This window comes from Zootoca vivipara, chromosome 2, assembly GCF_963506605.1.
Source record: "Zootoca vivipara chromosome 2, rZooViv1.1, whole genome shotgun sequence".
Taxonomy (NCBI): domain Eukaryota; kingdom Metazoa; phylum Chordata; class Lepidosauria; order Squamata; family Lacertidae; genus Zootoca; species Zootoca vivipara.
The window spans coordinates 43,107,119-43,121,434 of NC_083277.1; the positions used below are offsets into that span (position 1 = coordinate 43,107,119).

Here is a 14,316-nt window from a genome sequence, read left to right on the forward strand (position 1 = left end):
CTGGAAGATATATTTGAGGCTAAAGACTTCTGTTTTGAAACTGTGTCTATGCCTTTCAGTGGCAAGGTCATGATAACAAGCATAGCTGCTGAACCTTTTGCATTACAAGATGAGACAGGGAAGTGATTAAATGTGTGTGCATAGATGTTTTAACAGTGCAATTGCATGCACACTTACCTGGGAATAAGACCAATTGAACACAATGGGACTCATTTCAGAGTAAACATGCACAGGATTCAACCCTAAAGTGTGTGAAGTTACATGTCTGTTGTGCACCCTTTCTCTCTCCAAAACATTTTCTTCTTGTACTGTTGATGTTTCATATGTTTGCCAGCTGTGTGCATAGAGCAAAATAATCTTAATTGTAAACATGAGAATTGGTTGCACTCATACCGGGTCTGGCTAATACCATACTAAGGTAGTGATTTCTGCATACTTGGGGTATGAGAAGAGAGTTGTGGGGGACTTTTTTATCCCCAAATGGCCTAATGAGGTCTTTTGCTTAGCGTCTTCCATAAATTGTCAAGGGCAGTTGACCTATGGAATGCTGAGGGTGGTGGGGGTGGAATGTCATAGGGGAAATATTAGTCAGCACAAGCCCCTGACAGATTGAACCCCAGGAGGTGTCTGTTAAGATTAGTAGAAAGGTGCAGCATGCAGTTAGCCCCCTTCCCTGTGCTATATGGGGAGAGCTCAGGAGACAGCAAAGGAAAACAGACGATTTTTTGCCTCTCTCCACAGTTTATAGCAATCTTCAGAAATCACCTAGTCCACCATGAACCTGCACAACCTTTGAGATAGGCTGCTGAGACCCTACTAAGTTTTGTCTTTACATCAGATCAGATAGGTGAGCATGAGAGATGGGGCATTTTTTGGCAGAGACATCAAAATAGTAGAATTCCCTCCCAATGGTGATCCTCTGGGCCTCTCTCTGATTTGATCTGTTGCTTGCTGCTGTCTTTAGCATTTTTGTTTTAATTTCATGTCTGATTTCCTACCAGTAACACTTTACATGTTTTAAATGGAAAAGGGGAAATGATAATAACAACATACTCAGGTTTAATCTTGCTCTCTCTGGCATCTTTTTGGGGACTGCTCTTTGTCGTTTGGGCAGGAACATAAATGCATTTGGCTTTTAATGATTTTTGAAATATTAAGGTTGTTTGTCTTAAATTTTTGTAAGGTATGTTTTCTGGGTACTTGAATTTTGTATTTGTGTGTTATCCTTTCTGAGTCATCCTGGGGGTCTTTGGGGGCCAAAAGCTGACAGCCAAACTTGGACTTGCACCTGTTAGCACTATATGGCACACTGTGGAAAGTTTTCAGGATGGTGGTTTTGCTTTATGCCCACCTGAAACCTTCTGTGAGAACCAAACAATACTACAAGCCAGTTGGAGTCCTGAATAGGGTCCCCCGTTGGGGACTGGGATACATCGAAACTTCTATACTTGTATTATGAAATCAATGTGTTGGTTTTATGATTCTAACATGTAAGTATTTTGTCTAAAATTTACAGGAGCCCAGTAATAAGCGGGTCAGGCCTCTTTCTAGAGTGACATCACTAGCAAGTTTAATTCCTCCTGTTCGAGCAACTCCTTTGAAACGATTCGGTCAGACGCTTCAGGTAAATCCTATTTTTAAATTAATTAAGTAGGGTTCAATACAAGGAATACAACATGTCTTATTCCTTGTATTGTTTGTAAAACATTTTTTTTTGCATATTGCTCATCTATATGGAAGTAATGAAAAGCACTTTATGAATAATTTTCACTTTCAGTAAAAGCAAGTGTTTGATTTCTGTTATGCAAGGTTGTCTCCAATGCTACTTTTACTTAGAGTAGATCCATTGAAATCAATAGACATTACTAACTTGAATCCATTACTTTCACTGGGTCTATTTTGAGCAGAACTAGTATGTGATACAACTCCTAATGATTCTTTTTGATGCAGCTGTGTCAGTTCTCATTCCAAAATATTAAACAGTATTGTGTGAATAAACAGCGGTTTTACTTTGTCATCAGCAAGATGACAATTAACCTTCCCATCAACCCCAGCAAAGCAATAACTATTTTAATTTTATTTTTCACAGCGTTCCATCAGTTTTCGCAGTGACAGTCGGCCAGATCTGCTTGCCCCAAGACCCTGGACTAGAAATGTACCCCCTGCTAGCACCAAGCGAAGAGACAGTAAACTTTGGAGTGAGACCTTTGATGTTTGTGTCAATCAGATGCTCACATCCAAAGAAATCAAGCGGCAAGAGGTTTGCTTACTTATATTATCCTTGGACTTGCCTGAAATGGCATTAAGGAATGCAAGTGAAGATACACATGCTTGTGTATACACTTTTTTTAGTCCCATTTTTCCCTCCTTGGCAGAACTAGCCACCACCTATCTCCGTTGCACACATGGAAACACTTAAATGCACAATCACTCCTTGCAATCACTCCAGGTTTTAAAACAGGGGTAGGCAACCTAAGGCCCATGGCCCACAAGCGGCCCATGGGGGTCGTTTAATCTTGAACCGAGCCGGCTGCTCGGCAAGTCCCCGCGCACTGTGCTAAACCAGCGCAGTGAGGCGCGGGACTCGCTTCCGCAGTGCCGGAAATCGCATCTGTGCAGACGCCAGAAATCACGGGCACGTGCGCTCATGTGCACGCATGATCCAGCCCACGGAGGAATCTCCGCTGAAGTGAACTGGCCCAGGCGAGGTAAACCTTGCCAACCCCTGCTTTAAAAGCAGCCATCACAGCCTAAGAAGACAACACAGTGCATTCTTGCATTCCTGATGCGAGAGAAGGCAGAAGCTAATAACTGGCTCTTTCAAGCTGAGGGAAGTAGGGCTAACTGTCTTAGCATCTTCATTGGAAAAAAAGAATTCATAATAAAATATTTTAGAAATGGAAGAAATGCCATGCACAGCATAGCATGGCATTCCGTTCTAGCTTAGCATGCGATGCTGAATCCTACAAGTACCCTTTATTAAAAGGCCCCAGGGCATAGTCTGAAGGCACATGATGAAGTCTGCCGAAGCTAAGCCAGTCTGGTATGTGTCTGATGGGAGACTGCCTGGGAACCCCATTTATTTATGAGTTTGAGTTTTGTATGCCACCTTTTGCCAGTAGGCTCTTCACCATTATTTTAGGGATGATGACTTGAGTTTCATCACAAAGGGAAGGATATTAAATAAAGGTCTATTAAAGTATTTTAATAGATTTAAAGCTTGGTCTCATTCTTTAGCTTCTCTTGCTTTGACAGTTAGGAATGGAAGAATCTGACAATTTCATTTCTCTGTGTCTAATTATTTTAATTCAGTTCTCTGCATTTCAGCCATTTGCAAATTTCTTTTTTAAAAAGTTATAAAAATTATTCAGCAATTTAGTGTGGATTTTTCCTAATAAATGAAATTTTGCATGCAGTTTTGATTAATACACAGAATTTTGCAATCACTTTCTCCAAATATAGTGCATTTTTGTATGTTAATATGCAGTTTTGTAAGCATTGCCTGTTTGGATAAATGTATTGTAAAATTAAGATGTGCACAAATTTCAGTGGATGGCTATGTTGTGTCCCCGCACCCAAAGTGCAAATTCGAATGATTTGGGTTTAAATGCTAACTGAATTGAGTTTACCCCCAACCCCATTTGGCACTGTGGCAATATGGACTTGCTATTTATCCATAGTTTAAAAATGTTATTTGAGAAATTTTGAAACTGCAAATTTATCAAGGTTATTTCTTCTGTTATAGGCAATTTTTGAACTTTCACAAGGAGAAGAAGACTTGATAGAAGACCTGAAGTTAGCAAAGAAGGTATTATATACCCTTAAGTATTCTGTGCCTCTATTGAATTTTTTCACAGACAGTTTCTATGATATGCATGTATAGATTGATTCAAATTTAAATGTTTAAATGTTTAAAGTTTAAATGTTATCACCAATAATGGAATTTCAAGTATGTATTTATTAAATGATTTTTCTATTTTTGTGCAGGCTTACCATGACCCAATGCTTAAACTTTCCATAATGTCAGAGCAAGAATTAAACCAAATATTTGGGACACTGGACTCTTTAATTCCTTTGCATGAAGGTATAATTCTTTCTATTCTATATTCAGTTGCTGAGAGCCAAATAAGATGTTTGAGGAACAGTTGAATTATATTGGGCTGCAGACTGAAAAAAACCCACTAATGAGCTGAATTTAATCTGAAAAGATTCTCTACAAAATTTATCTATGGAGGAAAAATGTACATTGGAATGGGCACTTTTTTATTTTACCTGTACTACAGAAGCATTAGTGTCATTAGTTGTCATTCCTGTCTGTTGACTCCACAGTTCCCAACTTTCATTGTCAGAACTGACACACATCTGGGAATTGATTTGGGTGCTATCAGAAATTATATTTACACGGTTAAAGTTTCATTACGAGAGTTGAATGTTCCAAACAGAACAAAGTCGCAAAAAAATAGATGGAAGTAGATGTCTAAATGCTAGGGGGAGAATGACTTTTCAACCCAATATAGGTTTTTGAGAGGCATATTGTAAATAATTGTGCATTTCAACCTCTTAATAAGATTTGTATAATCATGATTGGATGTGTGTGTGTGTGTGTGTGTGTGTGTGTGTGTGTGTGTGTGTGTGTAGATAGCAGATGGTATTCATATGTTTCTAGACAGATTAGATATAACTATTCATTGAATCTCCTGAAATTACTGTTTTTAGTTGAAAGCAATTACAGGGAAGGGCTCTGATTTGGATTTGGAGCACCTGTGCTGGGGAAGAGGGTTGGCGCATTCATGTCTGTGTGAAAATTTAGGTCCTGACCTAATTTTTCCTTCTCCTGGATGGGGGATAAATACCAGCATGATACAGGTAGCTGTATTTCCCCCTAGGTGAGCCTACTAGCAGCTTCTTTGGGTGGGATTTTGGTTGGGAAAGCAGTTGTGGTGAGCAATGGTTAAGCCCTCTCCTATTCTGTAGCACTACTACTTCTGTCAAAACCAGAGTTCTCGGTTCAGATTCAGATTCAGATATTTATTTACGGCCATACAAGAATTCTCGGTTCCTCTTTGTTAAAAATAGAAGTGTGGGAAAAACTAATCACAGTTCTCCCGTGCCTTGTATAGTTTGGCACTGAAAGAGGAACACTAGCAGGGTGTATCACCCAAGTTTGTGTATAGCCTTTTTCTCATGGGATTGCTCACTGCTTTGTGAAAATAGGGGTGTTGCATCATTTGACAGGAGTTTTATAAGCAAATAGTGATAAACAGGCAGATGGTCAAAGGCAATGAAAGGCTCTCGAACAGTACTTGACAAGGTTGAACTTTACTATAGAAAAGTCCTCAGTATTTTTTTACAAGCTGACCCCACTGCATCCCAATTAATTTTTTCATGTTTTTCATGTATTTACATCAGATCTTCTTAGACGGCTAAAAGAAATTAGGAAGCCTGATGGATCTACAGACTGTGTTGGTCACATCCTTGTGAGCTGGGTATGGAAAACTTTCACAAATGGTTAATTTTGTTTTCTTTCTATATGCTTCCTCATTTTTACGGTTATACAAGTGAAAACTGGCAATAGTAAAATTGGCAAAGAATGGGCAGTGATATTGGGATTAACGAACAATCTTGTTGCAATATTTTTGTGTGAATTCCATCAGTTAATTTCAAAGCCATGTTTGATCTGAGAACTAGTACCAAGCAGTAATACTGCAGGAAGGGTAATAATATGAGGACTTACTCTGTGTTACATAGGCAGGGCCAGGAGTCAAGATCAGTAGTGGCCAGTGTGGTGGGGCAGAGTCGTGCAGCTGCCCTCCTGATACCAGCATCACTACTGCTTACCTGCTTACCTGAAGTTGGAGCTTTGCAGATGCACCAGCACAAAAACCAGATTGTCTCCCCCAACGCATCTGCGCAGTCCTGACCTGGCCTCTATGCTGTCCTGACGGGGCCCTATCCAGATAAACTGTACAGTGCTGGTGCCAGGACGGAGGTTGTGAACCAACATGCCAGCTTGGACAAGTTTCAACTCACTTTGTGAATGCCACAGCCAGATTCCCCTATTGGCAAACAGTAAAAGTTTTTCATATGTTTATTATTATTTATTGAATTTATATAGCACCCTTCATCCAAATATCAGAGGGTATGATCTGTTTCGTAAAAGCGTTGGCTGTATTGATACAATAGTAGAAACCACCCATTGCTAACTACCCATTGGAGAGCCTGCTTCATAACTCTCTCCCAGACTGGTGAGAATGCATAATAGGGCCTTCTAGGCAGCGACTTCACAGTAATGGAATGCAATTCCTGCAGAGGTTGCTATCATCTCTTGGTGTTAAAGGTTCCGTGGAACAGATTTGTATTTTAAAATATTGTAAACTGCTTTGTGCAGAACCTTCTCAATGAGTGGAGCATAAATAAATAAATAAATAAATGAGTGCATCTGGCAGTATGGTGTTCCTAGGCAAAGTGTAACATCCTAGCAGGTAATACCAGTATGCCACATGGAATTTTTGTGTTTTACTGGCTCAACAGATGTTGCACTCATTCTAAACACCTGCTTATTGGTTTGTAAGTTTCTAAGAAATATCTCCAGTGACATTATACTGCTAGATGGTAATAAGTGACAAAATCAGGCTTCTAATCAGTATTGTCCAGTAGTAGCAATTATCATCAATTGTATTTTCAGCCAGATGGGTGGGGTAATAATAATAATTCCAAATATTTATTTTTCCCTTAGTTGCCTTGTCTAAATTCCTATGATAGTTACTGTAGCAACCAGGTAGCTGCCAAAACTTTGCTGGACCAGAAAAAGCAGGATCACCGGGTGCAAGACTTCCTACAGCGTTGCCTAGAGTCGCCTTTCAGCCGTAAACTGGACCTGTGGAATTTCCTTGATATCCCAAGAAGCCGTCTAGTGAAGTACCCGCTACTGCTTAGAGAGATTCTGCGACACACGCCAAACGATCATCCAGACCAACAGCTCATTGAAGAAGCTGTATGTGTTTAAACTAATTAATACCTTATCCAAAGGGCAAATCATTAGAAGTAGATTCATATACAGTATATTCTCTCAGAAAGATGTTTGTATATTTCCCTTCTCTTGATAGATTTCTGTGACTTTTTAGGCTTTGGGTATTTTAAAATTGCTTTACACTGAGTAGCTCAAGTGGCCCTTGGAATGCACTTTGCAGAGGAAGTATGTGATTTGTGTGAGTGTGCCAGTTGCAACATGTGCCATTACACTCATGCAAACTGCTACTGCAAATACTGGTTGCATCTTTGGGCATGCTGGGTCATTTGCTTTCACCCTGTAGCCACTTGCCTGATGCAAGGCTGATAGCTTAATATATTGTTGCATGCAATCATTGGTGATATCCAAAGCCTTACATATGTTGTGGCTTTTAGTTGCCTCTTATGAACATAATACAGCTTTCTCCCCTAAACTTTCCAAAATTGACCAAAAATTAGTGTTTTAACAGTAACACTCATCTGTCATGTTCAAATAGCAAGGGCACAAGAGAGCTGTTCTCATTATTCCCACACAATTTTGGAGCTCCATCTTGAAAATGTGGTGAAGCCTGAATTTGAGTATCTTTCAGAAAGCCTGTAAAACTGTTTTTCTTTCAGGTTTTTTTTAAAGCTTCAATTAAACAAGAAGCTTGAGGGAAATAGGTTTAATATTTTTTTTCTAATTCAAGGAAATTGTGGGAAGAAACTTCACATCATTGGCCTTCAGATTTTATTTTTTAGAACGCATTCCTATTACATACTGCATCCTAAATTGCTGTTTAAAATTGAGAGACTATAAACTGTTAAACTGCTTGGGCTCTGTAACATGCAAAAAAGTAGCAGTTATCTAGGAATACAAAATACAAAGCTCTGCTGTTTATATGTAAGCAGAAAGGAACAACGGAGACTTTAACTCTTTATTTAGATTAATTGAATAAAGGAGCTCTGTTTGCATGACAGATTTCCTCTCACATATATGTAGCATACGCCTGCTCACAGGACATAATGAGGAAGTTATTGCTTATAGAATTCCTGTACATGCATTGGAGCCACTAATTGATGCTTAAAATGGAAAAGCTATATTGAAGTACCAAACACCCACATGGCTTCTTTTGCTCATTACAGAAGCCCATTCACCCGCTTTGTTTTTCCAACCATAAACCTATTAAGACAAGCTTTCAAAATTGGCTTGGCAATATATGACTTATTTGTAACCATTTCCCCCCCTCCCCAGATTAATATTGTCCAAGGAATAGTGGCAGAAATCAACAAAAAGACAGGTGAATCTGAATGCCAGTATTACAAAGAGAGGCTAATCTATCTTGATGAAGGCCAAAAGGACTCCTTGATAGGTGATTCACGTGTCGTGTGCTGTCATGGTGAACTAAAGAACAACCGGGGAGTGGTAAGGAATTAATTTTTTGGAAACACGAAATATTGTTTTACCTCTTTCTTAAGTTCTGTTCTCTTTTATAATCAGAGTGAACTGCTTCTTTTTAAATGTAAGGTTACAATGGCTTGCTTTTGGATGGCTGTCATGGGGAAATATCATCAAGTCTCAGAAGTGAGAAAGAGATGCTAACTGCTTTTAATTTAGGGTAAAAAAAAAGCAGGCTTAACAGGGGTTAGAATGAGGGTGGAAAATAGAATAGCTCTTCCTCATTGTGGGTAAGAGAGAAACTGATCTTTTATCTAATTTTAACACCATTGTCATATTTGTGCCATAACTGCGGAACACATTTCTCAGATTACAGGTAGGTAGCCGTGTTGGTCTGAGTCGAATCTAAATAAAAATATTCCTTCAGTAGCACCTTAAAGACCAACTAAGTTTTTATTTTGGTATTAGCTTTCATGTGCATGCACACTTCATCAGATGTATGATGAAGTGTATCTGATGAAGTGTGCATGCACACGAAAGCTCATACCAAAATAAAAACTTAGTTGGTCTTTAAGGTGCTAGTGAAGGAATTTTTTTACATTTCTCAGAGTGCTTGTAAGATGCCATCCTTGCACACTGTTGTTGTTATGCAAGATTTAAATATACTAGTACTTTCTTCCATCATGGAAATTGAGACAGCATATATCCAATTCCCTGGTGGGCTTCCCGTACAGTCAGTGGCCTAGACTCAAACTTTCTTACCTTCAGCTAGGTGGTTGCATCATGTGCCTTCAGACCATGCCATTGGACCATTTCCACCCATCTTTGGTAGTATTATTTAACTAGATGCTAGTTTAAGGGGGGAAACTAGAGAAGTGATGAGCAAATAATGTATAAGTGACAACTCACAATTAATTTTTATTTTTTGTCAGAAATTGCATGTATTTCTCTTCCAAGAAGTACTGGTAATTACTCGAGCTGTTACACAGAATGAACAACTCTGTTACCAATTGTATCGGCAACCCATCCCTGTGAAAGATCTTGTGGTAGAAGACTTGCAAGACGGAGAGGTGCGATTGGGTGGATCCATACGTGGTGCATTTAGCAACAATGAGAGGAGTAAGAATCCATTATAATATCTCTTTTTATAAAATATTGACATTTAGTCATGCACCACAGTACCCTTCCAAGATATTTTCTGAAAGTATAAGCCAGCATGTTTCATTCATATAAAAAAGGCAAACTAATTTTTCACTTTTAAAAAAAGAAGAAACAAGATTTTCAAAAAGTAGTATGTCAGCTTACAAAAGCAAAACATGCCAGGAAAGACAAAAGATACCTTCATGTATTCTATTGGATACTCTTGCAGGAGTTGGTTTTAAATGATAATGCTAAGAACCTACTGCCCCAATCTGTTCTCACCAACAGTGACATACTTTAACATTTTAGCGGCTCCCTATGCAACACCAGAATTTGGCGCCTCCCACAACCTGCCTTTTGTTGCTCGTCATTGCTGAACTGTCCTCTGTGGCAGCCTCTCGGCTCCATGCCCAGTTTGGACAAATCAGTTGCACTCCCCTAAATCCTCCACCAGTGAGAGTTGATGAAAGAGTTTTGCAAGAGTAAATGGCTGTCATTACTATTGGAAGAAAGGAGAGTCCCCCATGCCCTTGCCCTGAAGCACTGAATTAACGAGGACAGCACTGTGCATATTCCCAGATACTGACAAAATACCACGAAGACCAGTGGCATGCTTCTCACAAATGTCATTCCCCTCTTTGTCATTCAGTGGTTGCTTGTACTTATAATCATTACATCATCTGACTGGCTGCAGCTGATTGCCACAAATGGTTAGCATTGCTGAATTTTTGTGTATGACTTTTGTTATAATGAAATAAAATGGTGGGGAAAGAGGTCGATTCTGCAGTAAAACAAGCTGAAGAAAGCAGAAAACATGTTTTCTCTCAAGCGGGACTGCCCAGTTCATAAACCTTGTACAGTGGTACCTCGACTTACGAACGACTCGACAACTGAATTTTTCGACTTACGAGTGGGGAAAATAGCCGCACGCTTACGAATTTCTTGACATCCGAAGGCTGAATTGGGCCCTCGCAGCCGCTGGCCTCCCGCCGCCCCCCCCCCAGCTGCCAATCTGGCCATAGGGCCAGATCGGGCCCTCCCTGCCGCTGGCCTCCTGCCCCCCCAGCTGCTGATCCAGCCATAGGGCCGGATCGGGCCCTCGCCGCCACAGCCACCAGCCTCCCACCGCCCCCCAGCTGCTGATCTGTCCATAGGGCCAGATTGGGCCCTCCCCGCCGCCGGCCTCCTGCTGCCCCCCCCAGCTGCCGATCCGGCCATAGGGCTGAATCGGGCCCATCGCTGTCGCCGCCGGCCTCCCGCTGGCCTCCCCACCTGCCGATCCGGCCTCACAGCTGTCACCAGTGGCCTCCTGCCGGCCTTTAAAGTGCCTTTTTTTAAGGCCCCGGAACGAATTAATCCAATCCCAATGCATTCCTATGGGAAACATCGTTTCGACTTATGAATGTTTCTACTTACGAATGTGCATTCGGAATGGATTAAATTCATAAGTAGAGGTTCCACTGTATAGTGGTCCACCCATGGCTTAGAACACTACAGTGGTACCTCTAGTTACAAACTTGATCTGTTCCAGGTGCCATTTGCACCCTGAAAAGTCCATAATTAGAGCACCGCTTCTGCTCATGCGCATGGCGCAATAGAGCTCTTCTGCACATGTGCAAAGCGTGCAGAATGCGTCTGTGCATGTGCGTGCAGCAAAACCCAGAAGTATACACTTCTGGGTTTTCCGGGTTCGCAAGCCGAAAAGATGCAACATGAACCTAACACAACACGAGGTATGACTGTATTTCCTTTTGCTTCTCCTTCCATGGAATTTCAAAACTGTGTGGAAGGAATCATGTGGGAGACTTTGTACATGGATGGTGGGCTGCATTTCTCTTAGTGCGATCCAAGTTGTGCATTCTTCTGGTACATCATTAATGTAGAAGTATGTCTATTAACCCCCCCAAACACACACACACACACACACACACACACACACACACAATGTCCTCTTCCAAGAAGCATTGAATATACTAATGTGGCTCATTTATTTCAGTTAAAAACTTCTTTAGAGTCAGCTTCAGAAAGGGATCTCAAAGCCAGTCTCACTCACTGCAAGCAAATGACACCTTCAACAAACAGCAGTGGCTCAATTGTATCCGTCAAGCCAAAGAATCAGCCTCTTGCGCATCAGGCGAAGTCCGGACACTTGATTCTGAAGTCCCCTTACTAACATCATCGAGTACATCATCAAGTAGGAACAGAATACCCCGTCAGGAATCTAAGCTTGAGCAAATGGACCAATCAGACAGTGGGTCTGACTGTAGTATGGACGTCAGTGAAATCAGCATTGACTGTGACCACATGGAGCAGACATACCCTTGGGAAACTGACAAAGAAATAGAAAGCAATGTCTGACAACAACCGCATAGTGGTCTTCTGTGTCTTACCTGTACAGTATTTGCATTCCATATATGGAACAAGAAGCACTTTTTAATATTTTTGTCACAATGTCAACTCAGTCTCTATTATATTTGTACCTTTCGACCATAGTACTGTAACTGCTGGTGTGCGTATTTTGATATGGCAACTATAATCCTGTGATAATTCTGTAAACGTCTCTGTGGCTAAGAGAGGTACTTGACCAATTATTTCCAATGTCTTGCTGGTAGATATGACCTCTAAACTACTGTTATTATGCATATTACATACAAGAATCTCTGTTTTATAAAGTGCCCTATTTTGACCTCTCACAAGGCAGCCACACACAAGGACATGAACAAAGCATTTTAAAGTTATCACATCCAGAAATTGTTTGTGAATGATGTGTGCAGGTTTCCAAAAAGCTTGAAAGACTAAAATTAAGAGTCTCATTGATTAGTGACTTTCATAATCTTAATTTAAGAGTTATGGCCAGTGCAGAATATATATTTTCTCAGTTCACAGATGCAAGCTAAAAGGTCATTTGAAAGTAAGTTGTGTGCCAGTGCTGAATCTTCAGATGAAAATTCCAACGTTTATATGATGGTGTTTTCTGATAATCGGATGGTAGTTTACCTACTGTCCCATTTAGAATAAAGCATTAAAAGAGTAAAGAAGCTGAAACATCCAAATACTTTGTTTAAATTGCTTTGTTTGTTTTGTGTAGCCCTTTCTATGTGCACAGCCAGGCAGTTTGTATGCAAAATGCTGCTTCTAAAATATTAACATTTTAGACCAAACTGCGGGAGGCAGTGCAAGACAGGAGTGCCTGGCGTGCTCTGGTCCATGGGGTCACGAAGAGTCGGACACGACTAAACGACTAAACAACAACAAATGTTATACTGCCCTCAGGATAGCCGTTATGTGATGTCTACAAAAATAAGCCTTTCTTCTGTCATCCCAATTTTTTCTCCAGCATACACTGCCTGCTCCCTTTTGTGGTTCACAGATACAGACACTTCTATTAAAAAACCTGTATGGGGAACCTCTTCAGCGTCATCCTCAAGGCCAGAATTGACAACAAAGCCAAGGTGGGCTCCCCAGACTTCTGTAACAGGTTTACAGAAAGTTAGGACTGGGACTATACCACATGCCATTAAAAATGTCAATTTCTCATTGGCTCTGTTCAGAGAAATAACCTCCATGTTATTTGGGTGTGTTCTGGCTTAATTATGATTAAAATAAGGGGTGACTCTAAATTCAATTTAAAACTATGGTTTGCAATCATTTTTCTAATGCAACCCACCAAAGGAATTTTGCTTATTCAAGAATCAGCTACAAACTCTCTCTCTCTCTCTCTCTCTCTCTCTCTCTCTCTCTCTCTCTCTCTCTCACACACACACACACACACACACACACAGCATATTTCTAGATTCAGGTAGGTAGCCGTGTTGGTCTGACGCAATCGAAATATATTAAAAAATATATAAAATGTCCAGTAGCACCTTAGAGACCAACTAAGTTTGTTCTTGGTATAAGCTTTCGTGTGCATGCACACTTCTTCAGATACACTGCATATTTGTTTCTAATGACATCTGCACACAGCATTCACTATTACTGCATCTCTGGAAACCCACACCTCAAAACTGTTTGACCCACTCTTTCAACTTACTGGTCTGAAAATTACATTTGACTAGCTTGGCACCCTTAAAGTAAGTAAAATGTCAATAAAATTTGTACTTATGAATCAAACTCTAATTTCAAATGTAAGGTTGAATAGTACAGTACTGTAATGCTGAATTTGACCCTTTCTAAAGAGGGGTCCTGAAATTTGCAACCTAGTGCACTGAAATGTTCTCTGATACCACTATTTCCATTTTCTGCACAGTGTAGAGTCTAACCTCAGCACTGCAGAAGCATTGATATTGCCAAAATGCATACTTCATACATTTTACATGTTTACAGAAAAACTGTAAGAGTAAATAAGATGTCAATTTGAATTTGTAAATGTGTACTGCTGTGTTAGAGGAATCATTGTGGTGAGATAATAGATAAAAAAGCAGGCTAATACTTATATTTTTTCAAACAAAATTATGGCCAATTTTACTCTATTGAACATATTTCTATATGTATAGGTTTCAAATATTGTTGTTTTCTATTTCAGGCTTGTAATTTATTTTAATTGCTTCATTTTGGAAGTTGAGTATTAGCCAATCCAGAGTAGGTGGAAGTATTTTTCAAAATAGAAGGAAGTAGAAAGTATATTAGGATGTGAACTACTGAAATGACAAATACTTGCCAAAATGTTGGAGATACTGTGTAATGTCTTCAATTCTTAAAAATAATTGATGTATTGATTAAATCTCTTTTTTTGCATAATAGCCTTACACTGTTCTCAAAGCATTTCAAATAAATTACACTGAACTGTC

The 14,316-nt window shown here is 39.9% G+C and overlaps 1 protein-coding gene across 10 annotated transcripts in view; it reads left to right on the top strand.

Moving 5' to 3' along the window:
• Positions 1–14,316, top strand: part of ARHGEF3 (Rho guanine nucleotide exchange factor 3) — a 113,394-nt gene extending 99,078 nt beyond the window's left edge. For all 10 annotated transcript variants that reach the window (XM_035106362.2, XM_035106361.2, XM_035106363.2 and 7 more), the window contains 9 exons: positions 1,517–1,624; positions 2,090–2,260; positions 3,746–3,808; positions 3,988–4,084; positions 5,410–5,486; positions 6,737–6,994; positions 8,243–8,413; positions 9,319–9,505; positions 11,523–14,316. In XM_035106362.2, coding sequence (XP_034962253.2) covers positions 1,517–1,624; positions 2,090–2,260; positions 3,746–3,808; positions 3,988–4,084; positions 5,410–5,486; positions 6,737–6,994; positions 8,243–8,413; positions 9,319–9,505; positions 11,523–11,884 — 1,494 coding nt within the window. In that variant the 3' untranslated portion in view covers positions 11,885–14,316. The remainder of the gene's footprint in view (positions 1–1,516; positions 1,625–2,089; positions 2,261–3,745; positions 3,809–3,987; positions 4,085–5,409; positions 5,487–6,736; positions 6,995–8,242; positions 8,414–9,318; positions 9,506–11,522) is intronic.